General features: G+C 33.5%; 1 protein-coding gene across 2 annotated transcripts in view; it reads right to left on the bottom strand.

Annotated features, from left to right (window-relative positions):
• TRPC4 (transient receptor potential cation channel subfamily C member 4) overlaps positions 1-18,995 on the bottom strand; it is a 206,084-nt gene that overhangs the window by 50,807 nt on the left and 136,282 nt on the right. For both annotated transcript variants that reach the window (XM_016123469.2, XM_016123470.2), the window contains exon 4: positions 7,150-7,486. In XM_016123469.2, coding sequence (XP_015978955.1) covers positions 7,150-7,486 — 337 coding nt within the window. The remainder of the gene's footprint in view (positions 1-7,149; positions 7,487-18,995) is intronic.

Raw genomic sequence — 18,995 nt, forward strand, 5'->3', positions numbered from 1 at the left:
ATTTATGCTAAGCTGATAACATAAGTCTATGTCTGGATCACACACACACACACACACACACACACACACACTTTTTTACAAGGGAATAAGCTATGACACAAATTCAATTGTTATAATTGAGTTATAATAAATTCTGTGGAAAAACCAAAACTAGTTTTTGGGAATGTCTTAAAAATTAGCATTTGAAAATTTTTTAAAAATAATATTTTACTCCATATTATCTCCAGAAACAAATGACATCTATTTTACATAAAAATGCTACTATAATTTAGGTGAATTTTCATTATAAATACATATGCTATTATAGTTAGCAGGCAAAATTTATGTAAAAAGGAATTTCTCACATGAATATTCTATTCATTTTGAATCTCTAACATTATATGTTAAAAATAAAACTGTGGATAAATTCAGAGCCTCGGTGTCATGGCCTAGCAGAACATAGAAGTAACCAGATCTCTCATCTGGCCCAGGCTCCTTTTAATTTATCATTCAGCTTTTTTTTTTTTTTTTTTTTTTTTTAGTGACACTTTCTCTCTAGACACTTAAAAAGTATAGTTGGATAGCACTATTTTTTTTTTTTAAATTCTAATTTATATGGGTAATTTGACATTCTGAGAGGTATATTAGTGTCTGTCTAGTATCTACCTATCTATTGAAAGAGTTCTAAAAGAATTATCTGTGATTAGTTTTTCTGTTGGTTAGAACTATATCTCGAGATGACCAAAATCATAAGTTTGATCCCTGTATGAGGTTTTTAGATATTTTTGTTTACATGCTAAAGTTCATCCTGACAAAAAACATCTGCAGGATCTCTTGAGGCTGTTTGATGGGAGAAAAAAAGGCTAGATAACCTTCATTATAAGAAAATCTGAAGAAAAAAATAATTCGAAAGGCTTTGCAGGAGATGAGTTATTTATAAATTATCAATGAAACTGCAATGAAAGTTTCTAAGAGCCATTTTAGACAGTTTTCTAAATATATAAAACTCAATATATTTCAATTTCAATACTCAACAAAATGTTGAATTTAAAAATGAAAGATATTGAAAATAATAAAAAACATGATCTGCCACTGTACTAAATCACAAGATATTTGAATCTGTAATGCTTCTCTTGTTAAAACACAGAGAAGTATATAAAATAACAGAAATTCTCAAGCAAAACAATATTTGTTAAGGAGATAAAAGAATTGATTTGAGAGGTTAGGCTTTAAAGAAAGAAAACTTTTCTCCACAAGATGGACATTTCTAATAAAAATATATTTTAAAAAGTCTTTTGTCAGGATAAAGAAAATGGTAAGTATAAAAAGTAATTATTTCTCATAAATTTATGGTATCATAGATCTGGGAAAATTCCTCTGAAAATAGAAGGAGAGTAAATTTAGTAGGAGTGAAACAATTTTTTTTTTACACAAAAAGGAGTTCACTGGAATGATATGAATTAGAGATCTGTTGGTTGAAAAAGACTTTAAAGAAACCCATGCATAGAGCTTTAATCTATCATCAATATAATTAACATGATGAAAGACACATTTATAAACCACACTCTTCTCCATAAGTTGTTCAATTATGTTATATATATAAATCTAGATTCTTATAATAGAAGGCCAAATACTTTACCAGACAGCAGGAATTAGTGAGACGATATGGAAGATTCATTAATAGTCATGAAATCAAACCATTCCAGATTTTTGGTCAAGATGGTGGAATAGGTAAACACTGTCCTTGCTTCTTCTCAGGATCATGTCAAAATTATAAATAAACTACAGAAAAACCATCATTGAAAATTGTCTGAAGTCTAGCTGAACAAAAGTCCTACAACTAATGATATACAGTAGGGGCCTCCTCAAGACTGGTAAGAGAGGCGGACACACTGAATGTACTAGTCCCACACCTGTGTGTAGTGGTTGACAATTGGGAGGGATATCTTGGCTGCAGGGGTTCCCCTGGAGAAGTGAGGGGTCCTGGACTCATACCAAGCTTCCCAGCCTAGGGTTCCAGTGCTGGAAGATTAGTCCTCACAAAATCTGGATGTGAAAATTAACAGAATTCATGGCTGAGTAGGGTAGAGAACTGCAAGGATCCTGGATGTTCCTCTTGAAGGGCTTGAACATAGACTTATTCACTGATAGCCTTACTCTATCTGGGCTTCAGCACTGGGGCAGTGGCTCAAAGGGTGCCAGGGTCATATGGGAGGAACAAATTGTCTGGCTTCAGGGTGAGGGCTGGAGGGACAGCTTTCCCTGAGACAGAAGTGCTGATGGAGGTCACTGTTCCTTTGTTGGGCCTCCCTTCAACCAAGTGTGGAGACCCTGGCTGAGGCATATCTGAGTCTCCATCAACCTGGTTAACACCACTTGCCTTGCCCAGGTGATTTCCTAAGACTCCGCCCACCGAACTTGAGGGCCACCTAAGCCACTTTCAGTAGCTTTTCCATTCAAATGGCCTGTCTTGGCTCATGCTATGGACTTTCCTAAAAACCTCTGAAAGCTTAAAAAAAACCCAAACAAGTGGCATCTGGCCATGGCAAACCCCATACAGATTGCTGAGCAACCCCGAGCCCAGTATTAGTAACAGCTGGCCTTGATTCTTAGCTTAGTCTGTGGAGGCAACTCCAAGCCTATGTGGGTGGCAGTCATCTACAAATTGCTTGATGGCTCCTGCCAGGTGGTCTTGGGAAGGGCACAGTCTGCAGCTGAACTTGGCCTGCAACAGGGTATCTCCCAGGAGATCCTTGTGGCTGGCTTAAGACTGAGTCAGAGCATGTCCCAGGGCTACATGTGAGGACAACATACCTCAAAGGCAAACTGGGAAGGCACCAGAATCCTGCTAAAATAAATCCTGCTCTGTAGGGTCAGCCCCTGCATGACGACTCCCCTACTGTAGTCACCAGCCAGTCTTCACAACCAATCAGCCTGAGGGTCAATCCATTTCATTGACATGTAAATAGCAACCAAAGCTCAACTACAACAGGAAGGCACACACAACCCATACAAAAAATATACCTGGAGCACCAAGTGCAGGTGACCAGGGAGACCGCGCTGCCGGGCCCAACAGAACACCTACTACATGAGGCCACTCTACTAAGACCAAGAAACATAGCAGCTCTACTTCATACATAGAAACAAACATAGGGAAGCAATCTAAATAGGGAGACAAAGAAAAATGTCCCAAGTGAAAGGAAGAAACAAATCTCCAGGAAAAAATAAAACAAAATAAACAAAATGGAGATAAGCATTCTACCAGATGCAGAGTTCAAAACACTGGCTGTAAAAATGCTCAATGAACTTAGGGAAAGAGTAGATGAACTCAGTGAGAATTTTAACAAAGAGATGGAAAACATAAAAATAGAGATAGAGAACATAGAAAAGAACCAAATAGAAATTAAAAATGCAATAACTGAAATAAAGAGTAACAGGAGAAATTAATATATTAGATGAAGCAGAGGATTGAATTAGCAATTTAGAAGATATGGTAGCAGAAAACACCCAATCAGAACAACAATAAAGAAAACAAATAAAAAAGATTAGGAGAGTTTAAGAGGTCTCTCGGGCAATGTGAAGGATACCAATATACACATCATAGGGATATCAGAAGGAGAAAAAAGAAAGTAAGGTACTGAAAACCTATTTCAAGAGATAATGACTGAAAACTACCCTAACCTGGTGAAGGAAACAGACATACAAGCCCAAGAAGCACAGAGAGTCCCAATCAAGATGAATTCAAAGAGGCCCATACCTAGAAATATCATATTAAAATGCCAAAGGTTAAAGACAAAGACAGACTTTAAAAGCAGTAAGTGAAAAGTTACTACGAGGTAGCTCTCATAAGACAGTCAGCTGATTTCTCAAGAAAAACTTCATAGGCCAGAAGGGATTGGCAGGAAATATTTAAAGTGAAGAAAGTAAGAACCTACAAATTACTCTACTCAGTTAAACTATCATTTAGAATCAAAGGACAGATAAAGAGCTTCCCGGCGTGGGGGCGGGGGAGGAGGGGCGGGCTGGGAAGCATAAAGCTAAAGGAGTTAATCAAACCAAACTAATATTATAAAAAATATTAGACTTCTTTAAGAAGAACAAAAGAAAAAAAAGATTAAATGGCAACAACTACATCAAAATTGCTTTAGATGTAAATAAATGATCCAATCAAAAGATAGGGTGGCTGAATGGATAAGGAAACAAGACCCTTACACATGATGCCTATAAGAAACTCGCTTCAGATCAAAAGACACACAGACTGAAAGTAGAGAAATGGAACAAGATATGTCATGAAAATAAAAACAAGCAAGCAAACAAACAAACGAAGCTGGTGTAACAATACTTATACCAGACAAAAGAGACTTTAAAACAAAGGCTATAACAAAAGACGAAGAAGGACCAAGAAATCCCACTTCTGGGTATTTATCCAAAGAAACCCAAAATAGCATTTTAAAGAACATGTGGATTCATATGTTCATTGCAGCATTATTTACAATATCCAAGATATGGAGGTGACCTGGGTATGGATCAATGGATGAATGAATAAAGAGATCGTAAAACAAAATACTACTCAGCCATAAAAAAGAATGAAATATTGCCACCTGCAACAACATGGATGGACCTAGAGGGTCCTGAAGTAAGTAGACTAAGTCAGACAAATAAAGACAAATACCATGTGATTTCATTTACATGTGGAATCTAAAGAACAAAATAAACCATCAAAACAGAAACCTTCTTAGATACAGAGAACATTTTGTTGTTTACAAAGATGGAAAAGAAGTTGGGAGGTGGGTGAAAAAGGGGTAGAGATTAAAAAGTACAAATGGGTAGTTAGAAAATAGCAATGATATAAAGTATAGCATAGGGAATATAGTCAATAATATTATAATAATAATATATGGTATCAAATGGGTACTAGATTAACTGTGCTGATCACTTTATAAGTTATATAAATGTTTGATCACTAGGTTGTACACCTGGAACTACTATAATATTGTAATATTATAATTAAAAAATAAAAATATTATTATAAAAAAGATAAACAACAGCCCTTTAGTTTTAGTAATTGAAGCTTTCTTTCTTAAGTCAAATTATATATAAATATAATCGACATTTTATTTTGAGTAAAATATTCAAAACGGAAAAAAACCAAACTGTGCCTTTTTTGTTTATATTACACTTTTAGTAAAGAGCTAAAGCATTCCTACCCAGTTATCTTTATAACCATGGATCTAGCAAAGCATTTAGATATGCGGCACTCAGAATTTACCAAGCATGATAAATAGTAAAGTGTTTTGACAGATCCATTTGATAATTAAACATTCTTTTTCATTTCCTGTTATTTAAGCCAGATAATCATTCTTTTTTTTTTCTGATTCTAGAAAATCTGTTTTTACCGTAAAAATCTCCCAATAAATTAACTCCCTGATGTCAGGATATCTAGAGAAAATGTTGCTTTTAGCAAATATTTCTTTTGGCTGGAATTATAATTCTCACAATTAAATTTATACCATATTTAAACATTCAGCTGTGGTTTGGATATAATTTTTTCTAGCCAGCTTTCATGTAAAATTTTGTTACAACTTTTGCACATATGACTGTTTTAATTGTATAAGTAGTTAAAAAGTTTGGAGCTCTATTTTTTAATACTATTTACTAATTTCTGACATTATATAACATATATCATTGTTTATTATTCATTTCCTCCAGTAAAATTTAATCTTTATAAGGGCAAGGGACCTCTCTCTCTCTCCCTCTCTCTTACTTATCACTATTGCCCTGTACTATGTTTACTACATAGAAAATATTCTACACATTTTAATTCGTTGAATAAATGAAAGACTAGAAATACTACATGTGCTTATGCTGCAGTGTATTTATAGCATTTTTAAAAATGAAATATTCTGTAATTCATTTGAGACATCAGGATTTCTAGACATTCAATATGATACATATAATGGGATATTAAATTTCCTAACACTTCTTTAAGAATTGCTCCCAAGAAATTTCTATGAAGAAAACTCTATACAGGACATATTCCTAATGTGAGATTTGAATTTAAACCGACACAAGGTAATTTTATATTGAATATCAACTAAAATGCCATAATGATTTTATTTTTTAAGCAGGAAGGATCTTGTGGTTTCACTTTATGTACTTCAGATTAATGAGAATGTACTCTATTTGAAAGTTCACTAAGAAAATGATTTCTTTTTTTCCAGTAAGATATGTAAAACTTGGTCCCATGAACTTTTCTTATAGTTAGTACTTAAAGTATTTATAACTTTTAAAGTTGAAAAGTGTATCTATCTCAGATTCAGACACTATCCTTTTTCCCCTACATTTTCCTCCTTTACAGTCTCTGCAGCAGTTTTGACAGTTAATCTAAACTGATCTTCTGAGATTGTGAATCATACTTTTTCTAATTACTAAATGATGAGATGGGTATGATACCAGAGAAGTTTAAAATAAGGAGCTAAATTGAGAAAATGTTATTTCTCACCAAATGGCAGTAGGATAGAGGAAAGAATAATTAAAATGTAAATTTTATCTGTGGCTATAATAACAATAGGAAAAGAAAACTGGATTTTTACCAACTACTTTAAGGTTTTCTATCTTACCAAGATTTACTGCAGATCCAAAACATTTTTATTTCTATGAAAAGAAATGAAAGAGATTGATGGATGTCCTATTGTTGAATCTCTTATTACTTTAATAATATAGTTTTAAAAATAAACTTAAATGGATTAATTTTAAAGAATGTTTACAGTTACTTTAGGTTCAGAATCACTAATTTTGCTAATTTGTACTTATCTTTTAAAAGGTGTATCAAGAAAATTAAAATGATTATTTACATATGGCCAATGACACATATGAAAAGACTTTAAAAGACAAACACACAAACAAAATGAGAAAATCATTCATGAGATATGAAATCATTAAAATCTGATATTCTAAAACTTAAAGTTACATTTTACAGGCCGAATGCAAGAGCAGGTCCACCACAGCTGTAAAATAATTATTTAGTTTTGGGTATTAGGTCTTAAAATACAATAGTCAGAACTCGTTTTAAACATTCCTATGTCCTAAGCTTTAACGAATATTCTTTTCTGAGCAACAAAATTCCATGGTAGTATCACGATTTTATATTTTCTATAGTAACACATTTACCCAGGACCCATGGTAATATCATCCACTCGACGATGGTTGGTGGTGGACCTTGCCTGTTCAAGTCTGACCTGTCGATGTGCTGAGAGGCAAGCAACAGCAGGAACAAAAAAGTCAAATAGGATGCTGTATGGCAGATAAACTTGATAAATGGCTTTCTGATGAACAGTCCAAGTGGGCTTTTAGGAGCTATAAGGTAGCACATAGAGAAGACAGGAAAAAGAAGTCCAATTATGAAACATGTCACCATCTTCACTGCCCAGTGTCTTCTCCTCCAGCCTGGGAACTCATCGTACCAGCGAGATGCAAGCAGTTGTTGACAGTTGGGCTGGGCAACAAACTAAATGAAAAGGAAAAGGAAAAGGAAGAGTCAGTGTTACTTATAATGTCTTCGGTTCATCGATAAGAATAGAGTTGTCTCTAAAGTCAGAAATTCTGTTTTAAATAATTTAATATTTAAATAATCATAAAATGCTTTAAGTTGGTTTTATAATAAAACCTATTTATTGAACATTTGTTTCCCAAAGTGTAATGCTATGTGCTTAGCCAGACATGACAAATCAAAATACTATGGTTGCATTTGAGGAAGCAAAAATAAGACTGGAGAATATTTATAGAATATATTGATAAGTGAACGAGCTGTGTACAAAGATACACATATATACTTACATGTATAAGAATTGTAATACTTATGGCATAAAATAAAAAAAATGTTAATGGTGGTTATTTCTTGATTCAGCAGTTATTTTTCTGGTTATTTCATAACCTTCTTTTCATTTCTATACATGGGCATATTTTAATAATTTATATACTAAACACTTAACTTCTTTCATCTTCAGAAAAAAACAAATATATACTTTTTATTGGGTTGGGGCAATAAGAAAAACATATATGAAATCATATTGGGATTACCAGGATGTAAATCATCATAGCTGAATTTGGTGGAAATAAAGCAAATTTTTTAACTTAAGTATAATCAATTGTCATATACAACACATTTTGCAAACATGACAGCATTTTATCCTGGCAACATGTTCCAGAAGTAGCATAGACCTTACTCAATTTTAAGGATGAGGATAGAAGAAATTATAAAAGGTCAGTAAATTTATTCAAGGTTACATACCTAGTAAATGATAAAATGTTTGACTCTGATCAGGATTTTGTTTCCTCCCCCCCCCCCCATATTACCTTTCTCATTGGAACTGGCACCTAAGCATTATATAAATTCAGAGGGAGTTTTCTCTTCTAGATAGAATGGTCTAAGAATGCTTCTCAATGGGTCTAAGCTCCCAATGGGCAGAGTTGTCAAGCAGAGAAGAGAAGAGAAGGAAATTCAAGACAAGGTATGGTGAAAGAGAGAGCATATACACTGGTGACAAAGTGTACATTATGTTTAAGGAATGCCCATAGATAGTTTTGACTGTAGAAGATGCTGTAGTCCCTTCTAGGACCATAAGAAAGTTCTGCTGGCTCAATTATAGGCCTACTCTAGAAGTAAACTGAATACTTGGCCCTTTCGTAGGACTCTCCTCTGCCACCCCAGTATTTCCCAGTTTTTCTTCAGTTTCAGTCTGTACAACTCTCCTTTAGGCAAAACTTGCCCTTACTCTTTTTTGATGGTAAGCAAGCAAATGATTCCTGGGTGCACAGAAAGAGCCTTGTTTATCATAAACTAAAAATTATCTGAGAGTCAAAGAAGAGATGAGTGAGTGATTAAAAGGTTAATTTAATAGTTAAAGTGTGCAACCATATGGACTGGAGGTATGATTTTGCATGCAACTGTTTCTCTTCACATTGTCTTGGATTCCTTACTCATCAAAAATATAGTGGGCGAAGAAATATGTAATAAATTGAACTAAGTTACTAATAATTGATTCAGTAAATACAGAAAAACAAAATAAAACTGCCTTTCTTTAAGAGTGGGATGATGCTCTCTTCGTTACTTTGTAAGTAATTTAAATAAGCTTTGAGCTCCATAAATAGTAAATTTTATAATTCGTAGGATATTTTTTCTTTACATACTACTTGCCTATCATTATGGTTAAAGTCAGATATTTGAAAGTCTAAGTTCAAGTTGAGTTCTTGTTGCTATATCTGTGGAATATTGGCTAAGAGTGTTATGTCATTAACAAGCCCTGGTATATTTAAGAGTTGGTCCCCCTGCCTCTCATATAATCCTTCCTGTCAGTAATTTATAAAAAAAAATCATAGTCTATCTTCTTATTTCTATTTTTCGTATAAAATATTTTCATAGTATTAGAGTTTAGCACAGTTGAGAGGCCTTGATAAAAGGAAGTTAAAAAAAACTACGGAAAATGCAAGATATAATGAGCAGTTGCTATAATCTCATTAATCCTCACAAACTGAAGAAACTCTTTATAAGGTACTAAGTATGAACAACACATTTCATACATGCAGAAAAAGTAAAAAAAAAAAAAAGATGTATACTTTGTTCCACATGGTCTGGGTGAATTCTCAGACTAACAAACTTCATGTCCTGGTGAAAATCTCACCAGAGAATAGGACACCAGGGCAATCAAGCAAATGACTTTACTGGGAGGACTTAAAGTTTGCTTGGGTAAATATGTCTGTTGCCTAATACGCACATATGGATTATGATAAATACCTAGAAGAAGCAAATTATTTAATCCTCACAGAACACCTGCCCTTGCCAAACACAAGGTTGGCTTTAAGTTTTACTCAAGTTTTTTCCTTAAAAATATTTTAATTATTGGAAAGTACACATCTGTGCTCAGTAAATGAACATGTACACAATTTATTATTTAAAAATGACACAATTACATTTACCTATAGGTAAAGAATCAAGATGGGGCTATACAAATAGAGCAAGAGCGGGTGTAATGCAAAAGTTTTCTCAAATGTGAATATTTGGCTATAAATTTGTTCTAATCATAGAATAGAAATAACTCAAAAAGTATTCCTAAGAATCACTATAACTCTAAATATTCTCAAAGTGTTTTTACATTTTTTCTACTATAGCTGCTTGCTACATGTCTACAACATCATTCCCCAAAAGGTATTCTATTAATGAGTAGATTTTCCATGAAAAAATGGGTTTTGAGTTTAAATTAGTTACCTAATTAGGATTTTCTATAGTCTTTAATTGCTAAAGTAGATTAAAACTTTCAAGTTTTAATCTCATGTTTCCCTTCCTTTTTTCTTTCTGTTCTTTGTTTTTTCTTTCCTTCATGCTTCCTTCTTCGTTCCCTTCTTTGTCTTTCTTTCTTTCTCCCCACTCCTCTCTTCTCTTGTTTTACTTAGATTATTCAGTGGAATACTCAGCTTTACTCCAACCTTCACTGAAAGACACTCTCAGAGAGGGATGCCATCCTATCTCCTTGACACTGCCACTGGTCCATTCCAGCAATCCCTCTGCAGGTGGGCCATCATATTGCCTGCAGCATGCTGGGAGTTTATAGCTCCTGCCTCCTCTGTTCCATCTTGGAGCCACAGGAACTACCAACTCTATACCATTCCAGGACTGGGGAAAATGAAGTTTCTTTTCAGGCACACTGTATTACAGCCCCTTCTATCCTTAAAGTTGTTAATCAATTCCAGCACAACTCCTGCCATCACATTAAAATACATATTGAAACATTGTAAACTTTCAAATTCACTTTTGTGCCATGCATTTATAAAAGTCACCCTGAGAAAAAAAGAAAACCTTCTTATCCCTCTCTTTTAATAACCTTTTAAAAAGTTCCAAAAGTCTGATCTCATGACTATTTATAAAATCTTGAGTCAGGGAGTTCCAAACTTTGAAAATGTTGTGAAAATTATTGAGTCTCATCTCATTTTTACAAATAAAGGAAGTGAGATCCAGTATCAATGACTTAAAAAATAAAAACTACAAAAAATACTAAAACACTCCAAATCATAAAGAACACAGAAAAAAAAGATGAGAAAAAAGATAAAGCTGAACAGTAAAAGAACAAACAAACTAACAAACAAAAAAACAAAATAAACAAGAAACCTCACTATTACATGGGGAGAAATTAAAATAGTAATTGGATATATACAGGGTAAGCAGAAGAGAATTAAAAATTAATGGAGACCTAATAATTAAAGTAACTGTGGATCTAAATGCAGTAGGGTATTTGTCCTTTCTTCATCTTTTTATAGTTTTTCAAAATATATATTTTTCTGGTTTAAAAATTTATATCCAAAGTTCAGACTGTGGCTATATTCACTATAAGAGCAAAATCTAGATTCTAGGAACAGTCAACTTGGCTACTTTATGCATCTTGAATAAGTCTGATAATTACATGGGAGTCTCAATTGGCTGCTGACTGATTACAGAGTTGAAACTTTTGGGTTAAATGTATTTTTATAATTTCTATAAGGGGAATGACTACTTTACTTAAAAAAGGATGACATATATATGCCAATTTTTTCTGGGTCTTACTGCTTATTCTTTAGCAATTCACAAATAATTTATATCATTTAGGGTTTATTTTCTCTGCCCAGGAATGCTTTTTCAACAACACATTTTGTAATGTTGATAGCAAGGCTTAAGGATTATTGCTAGGCAGAAGAGCATCAGGTAATTATTTTGTCCATAGTTGAAAACCTTTTCTTTTACTTCAGGCCCTCACTTCCTTCATAGCTGTCAATGGTCTTTTACTCCCTGGGCCTCTCCCTGTTTCCTAGTGATACCTCTAGCTGTGTCCCTAATTAAAAACAATTCTTTTGGTCTCCTGGAATACAGTATACCAAAAAAACTAATTAGGCTCTCCTATTTCATTAATTAAAACATCATTTTCGCCTAGTCTTCCCTAATTTAATTAAGTAAGTAGTATTCTGTGTCATCTATGAGTCGGACATTGGCTAGATAAGTGGGGAGGGGACCAAGATCTGTAAAAATCAGCTAAATCTGTCTTCCTGGAACTCAAAATATGTTGGAGACTGATCATGTTACTGGGCAACTTAATACAGAGCATTGTCTTATTTGTTAATTAATAAGTAGAGGGTATAATATAGAGGTATTATGCCCAACATGAATTAATCAGAAAATTGAAGAAAGAAAGCAGAACTTGTTAAGCATGAAACAAAACAAAACAAAACAGAATTCTGACAGGCATACTTTGTGGATGGAAGTATTTTTAATTCAGATTTAGAGATTATCATGTTAAAAACTTGAGGATAGAAGTGAGTGTATTTAGATAAGCTTGTGCTAGAAGGTTATACTCAATGGTGAGTATACTAGAGGTAGAATAAAAGAGAAACTGCAGCCATATTTTGGGATATAGATGAATATGGTTATTGATGCAATGGCTGAATCTAAATCCTCACTGCTCAGTGTGGGCTAAGGCCAACAACATTGTCAGTCACTGGAAGCTCATTAGTGATTCAGAATCTCAGGCCCCACTTCAGATCTACTGAATAAGAATCTGCATTTAACACTGTGATTCTTATGAATGTTAAAAATTTGATAAACACTGGTTTAAAGGATTTGGTGTCTAATAAAGCTATATTTACCTTCACTGTCTCTGATAAACAATAAAAAAGTGGTTTTAATTCAATGTAAGTAAACAGTCACATGCTTATAAATCCAGGGAGCGTGTGTGTGTGTGTGTGTGTGTGTGTGTGTGTGTGTATTTATGAGTTTCTTTTAGATAAGCTGAGCTGATGGCGGTGATAGGGACTAGCAATGGGATGGTGGTTCTAAAAGTTGAGTAAGCAATAGGATCACCAGGAGGTTTGTTTAAACGGGTTCTTGAGTGATACCCTCAGCATTTCTGATTCAGTAGTCCAAGGTGAGATCTTAAACTTTGTATTTCTAACAGGTTCCCAAGTGACACTGTTACTGGTACAAGGACCAACTTTTAAGAGCCACTGGTTTATAGAGAAAGACTTTTGAGTAATATAGAATAGTCTTCCAGTTTTTGTAATTTTTTCCTTATTTCTAATTTTTCTTTTTTTAAGGTCAGTACTCTTATTGAGGTTATGAACAGGCAAATTCAGTTAACTACAGAGAACTTTGAAGGTAGCTGCATAGAAGTTACACACATAGGAGATATCCCACGGTATGGATTAGTGTAATACCTAATTACAGGAAAGAACAAAAAATATCAAAAGTAATCCCTAAGCCATTGAACTCTAGTGCAGTTAGAAAAGCTGAATACAGTGCAATGGAAGCCAGAGGATGAGAACTGACTTATATGATCCATCATATAAGTATAAATGTCAGGAAGGGATCTAGACCAGAATGAAACAGAGTAGGATACAGTGGACAAGAGAGACATGAGTAAATGATGAAAAACTTGGACCAGAAAAGGAGAAAAAATTCTCATACCTAGTTTCTGACAGATCTTTACTCTATGCATCACCATCATAAACCTTAAATGAAATGTCAAATCATACTGTCCTTATATATTTGGATGTTGTAGGAATTAAGAGAATACAAGCCTTGGAACATCCTACTGGGATTTGAAAACTGTATCTGATACTTCCTGATTGTGTGAACATTAATAAATTATTAAATTATCAGTGTGTCTTTTTCTTGATCTGTAAAACGAAGGTAGTAGAAACGTTATCATATAAGGTTATTATAAAATTAAATGAATTAATACACAAAAAATATAACAGTTTCTAGATCATAGTATGTGTTCAATAAATCTAGATGTTACCATTATTACATATGCAAATATATTTACACGAACAAGAAATGTGTGCACACACATATGTCCATATACATACATATTCAATCACAGTCTTATACAGTTATAATATTTGTTCACCTTTAATATATTAAGGAGTGTTGCAGATATGCCAATTTATATGTATTTACATATTGTATAACCTAATTTTAATTAGCATGATGTCACTATAGGGGATTAATTTTAAAAAGTTTTCTATAAGAAATATACAATCAGAAGATAATCCAGGCAAAAGGAAATAACAATAAAATAAGTAGTGAACTAAATTTTTATCAGCCTTATTAAAGGTTAAAAGGTAGTGAAGATTTAATCATATCTGAGAAGACATTAGCTAAAAATTTTGAGATTACTCAAGTAGACTGACAGATAAACTTCAGATTCTATCCTCCATATACTGGCCAACAAACTAAACTCCCTGACTATGTTAGGATTAAAGTATCTCTTATTCAGTCATCAGATCACCTGATTATTCTCCTTGGACATGCATGTCAAATTGAGATTTGCAGATTGGAATTCAAAGAATAGTGCAAAGTATATTACTAGGGCACCAATCTTCTGATGTCTACAAATCCAGAAGGGAAGATGATAAACTCCATCTCACAGTACTGGTGAGGAGGGAGCAGGATTAAACTTTTTAAATTATTTCTGGGCCTAAATTCAAAATTGGTTTGGCAACTGAGCTGGGATGATGAGTAAGCAGTAATAGGAAATTGAAAATGCAGAGGTAAAGGAAATAATGTAGGAAGTGATAAACCCAACATTGCATACATTAAACTATTGAACTTGGCAAATAAACAAAACTCAATTTAGTTAGTTGGAAGGCAGAGTCAACAGATATTGTTAATTCTTTGAAAATTACAGAGAGCAGCAGTTGGTAGGAATTCTACATCTATTCACGAATACCCCTCTTCAGGGTACATATGAGGAATTGTTTTAAACTATCATAAAAAATAGAGAAAAAACTGCCAATCATTTGTAAGCGGCTAGCTAGGTGCTTTCATAAAAATGAAGACAGATGTGGAGGCAGAATATTACATAGTTTTGAAGGAACCACTATTCGACTATTGATTGCAGGTGAATAATAGGTAGATGGAAACCTGAAGAAAGTTTGGTCCTGATTTTGGCCAGCTCTCAATGTGTTGGTTCCCCAGTCTCTGGTGAGCCACCCACACTTTCTGCACAGAGAAGTGGCATATTCAGAAAGAGTGTCCACCTTTACTCAGAGTCATTTAGAGAGACTCCTGGTTTAGAAGACTAAATTCTGCTGTCCTTTGTTCTATTAAAACAAACATCCAGAAAGGAAAAAAGATATATAATGAAAATGAATACTAGTTGTTCTCATGAGTTGAAAGAATATTGTTACTCTTTCTGCCTCTGTACTTTTCCATATGATGTCAAGACCAGCTATTTATGAAAATATTAAATTGTACAAGACTCTGTAAAACAGGATCTTCTTTATACCTTCTTTTCAGAATCACAGAATAGAATCTTTCCCCTACATGCCAATTTTACACATAAATAATTTAAGTGAATGGTTATATTTGTTTTAAACATGTTAGATCCCATAAGCAGATAAGTTTTAACTCAAGCCTTAGGGTGAAGAATAAGATCATTTTCTTTTATGCTTCCTAAACTCATTGCCTCCCTGACAACAGATCTTGAGACTGTCTTGGCTAACATATTTTCTGGGCCAAAACATAACAGTTGCTAATTATTTGTTTACTGAGGTTGGAATAGAATTAAGTAGTCTATGATGGAGTAAGAAAAATTATGTGATTTGGGAACAGCAGAGCCCACACAGTAAATGACCCAGCTAGTGCTATTTGCTCCAACTTGCATGGCAACAGAAGGGAGAACTGAACATAAACGACACATAATAGAACCAAAAGATAAAACAGTTTCATATGCCTCTGCCAGTCTTTGTCATTACTTGCTTAAAGAAAAAAAAAAAAAAAAAAAAAAAAAAGGCATGGAGAGAAAAGTGTCAAAAAAGAATTATTCTTTGGTGTCATTTTTTATTCTTTCTCTCCGACTCATCTAATTACCATCGATGACTGTTTGTCTGCAGTTTCTCTCAGGCTGGCCCTTTACTCCATCCCCTCTGTCCAAATTTCTCACAAGGATTATAGAATAGTGGGCTTACCTCTCTCCTTTTCAAAAACAACCTATGTTACATTTTTAATAATGAGGACTGCATCATTTCCTGTCCTTTGTCATCATTTTCAAGATTTCCACTTACCATGAGTCTAAGTGTTGCTTGTTTACATCCTGGTTGGTGTATTATCATGATAGCTTCCTGAGTTAATGTACATCTCAATGTGAAAGGACAGTTCATAAAGCACAAGTGAAAAATGACTTAAAAAATAAGAAATAAACTATGCACATAAGAAAATTCTGCATGAAAAGTTGGACCTGCAATCATCAATAACAATTCTTCAAAGGAACTCAACCTGTAACCCAAAGTGTCTAAGTGCAAGTAAGAATGTTACTAATTTTTTTCTAACCTGAAGTACTGGTATCTTTGGGAATGTTGAAAAATTATGTATATAAACCATATCTTTGTATTACCTCCAATCTTTTTACAATCTTATCAAGTCAGTCTCTTTCTCTTATATTCATCTCTTTATTTCATTTCAATACCATTTTTAGTTCAGATAGCATGAGATAGTGTCATAATATCAGATGTCATTGTCTCAGGCCAAAATTAGGAAACTAGGTCTGTTTTATGCTGAAGCCTATCATCTTCTGAGTTTTTCTCTTTCTAACCTACACATAATCTTGCTGAGATTATGAGCCTTGTAAAATGAAAATTTAACTGTGTCTCTTTCTGATTTAAAAGTCTGTACTACTATTTCATAGTATTCAGGAAAAAGGTCCAGGTTTATGCAAGGCTTACAAGTTCCTAAGATCTTTGACCATGACTTTCATTTCCCTCAGCCTTGCGTATCTACACTTCAGGCATACAAACCAATCAGAATGCTCTGACTATGTCTGGGCCTTTCTTACTATTGTAGGTTTTCATTTGCTGATAATTTTGCCTGAAATTATTCACTTCTCATTTTCTTATATTAAATTTCTCTTGGTCCCCCAACTCAGCTTCTAATTCTAGAGTCAATTGTTCTTTTTCTCAGTACTGGTGTTATATTTTGAACATACATTTATAATTACACTTTTTTTATCTCTTGCATTTTAATTAGGAGTTACAGTGAGATATTTTAGAAGAGTCTGTTTTTTTTGTTTTTGTTTTTGTTTTTTGTTTGTTTCATCATTCAACCCCTAGCACCCAGTACTAGGCACTGAGATATCAATGTATGTTTACTCAGTTGAATTCACTGTTGGGCATAGCTCAAGGCTTATGGGCCCATTTAATCAGGCACTAATCATTCATGCAAGTTCCACAGAAAAGCCTGGATGAAGTCTTTAACCTCAACAATAAGAAGAAGGACACTTTATATTCTTGTGATTATTCCTAAAAATTACAAAATTAGCTGCTTCTCCTTCTTAATGTGATATGAAATAGTCTAGATTGGTTTCTAGGAGGTCCACTGTGTTGTTTGAGTGTAGGGTAAGAAGATTATCTCAGTCCAGGTTAGATTGTCAGTGCTTAGTAGCTATTGAAAATTGTTTGTCTTAGAAAACACATCTTCAAAAGGAGCACAAAAGCAGAGTTATTTCTAGTAGACATCAAAGAAAAATATCTCAGAGAAATGTAGTTCAATTCCACAAGAGTCGGTGAAAGAAGGGCAAGACCAGGAAGGGGCAAAAATACTCTTCAGTACTCTTTAATCATCTTGGTATTGCTTTAAAAAAAGATAATAATGATATTCTTCCCTGTACCTTACTCTTTTGTGCAATCAGAGTTATGAATGTTTGATGAAAAAAATGTAACAAAAAAAAAGAGAAAGAAACCAATTTCAAAGAACTTGTTTTCCTAAATATAAATCTATTGATGATGTCCAAATATTGGGAAGAAAATACCCATGTTGGACTCATGCAAGAAAACAATGATATTAAGAATACATGCAAATGAACTACAATTCTTTTTTAAAATCACTATTAGTCTCTACACAGTGAATAAGTATTGTTTACTACTCATATAAAATTGAAACACTTTAAAAGTAAATTCAAAGGTTTGTTCTTTTTGTGTTATTATAAACATGTATAATATAATATAATATATACTGATAGGCTAAAACAACCTGTATGCTTTGATTTGGAACTCTCAATACTTAGTATTGCTCTGTTCCAAAAGATAAATATATACCTGAACTGTATTTCATCAAGTAATAAGCTTCTGTAATACAATCTTTTTGTAGATTAGGGATTGTCTCTAAAATTTTCCATAATTATTTTTAAATATCACAGGATGTGAACATAGTGTTTAGGCATTAGTTATGCATATATAATCTGATTACAAAGTCCAAGGCATATTCTATAATAAGTATAGTATATAGAAAGAACTCAATTTGTATTGTTTCATACGCCTGCATCAGTAACCATTTTTACCCCACCCCATCAAAACTATCACAATATGATTCAGAAAGTCCTATGGACAGTAAACCAATGACTCTTAATCCTTCTGCTACCACAGGACATCCAAAATTGCATATCTACTTTCCTAGCAGCAGAACCAACACTGTCCCTCTAAAGCTGGTTATATTTAACTAGGAATGATCTAATTATGAGATTGAAATAATTCATACAAAATTACAGCTGATTGGATTCATTTTAATCTTTCATTCGCATTAAAAAAAATGATAAAAGATAGTGAATAGAAAAGATAGAAAAATAGTGAATGACAGAGATTTAGATACCAGAACTGAAGAAATTGTATCTTTCCACCTTGGATTTTTTCCACTGCTCCTGTCTCTTGTCTGAGTCTCTTGAGCTATACTAATTTAGGAAGGCAGAAGGGCAAGTAGTCATTATGTTCTCAACCTTCAATGCTGGCGCCTTCTCTGTCCTAAAATACGGATTCAATTCCTTGGTTCGGACAAACTAGAAGGTTCCATACTTTATAGAAAACAGAGTTATAGTTTTAGCATAATAAAGATAATGATGATTATACAGAACGCCTTTTTTTTTTTTTAGTACCTTGACTTTCAGCAGAAATAAATAAAAGCTATGAGGACATTTACAAATGCTCAAGAATTTCTTGCTAAAGTCTTC

This window comes from Rousettus aegyptiacus, unplaced genomic scaffold (genome assembly GCF_014176215.1).
Source record: "Rousettus aegyptiacus isolate mRouAeg1 unplaced genomic scaffold, mRouAeg1.p scaffold_m13_p_11, whole genome shotgun sequence".
In the NCBI taxonomy this organism is placed as follows: domain Eukaryota; kingdom Metazoa; phylum Chordata; class Mammalia; order Chiroptera; family Pteropodidae; genus Rousettus; species Rousettus aegyptiacus.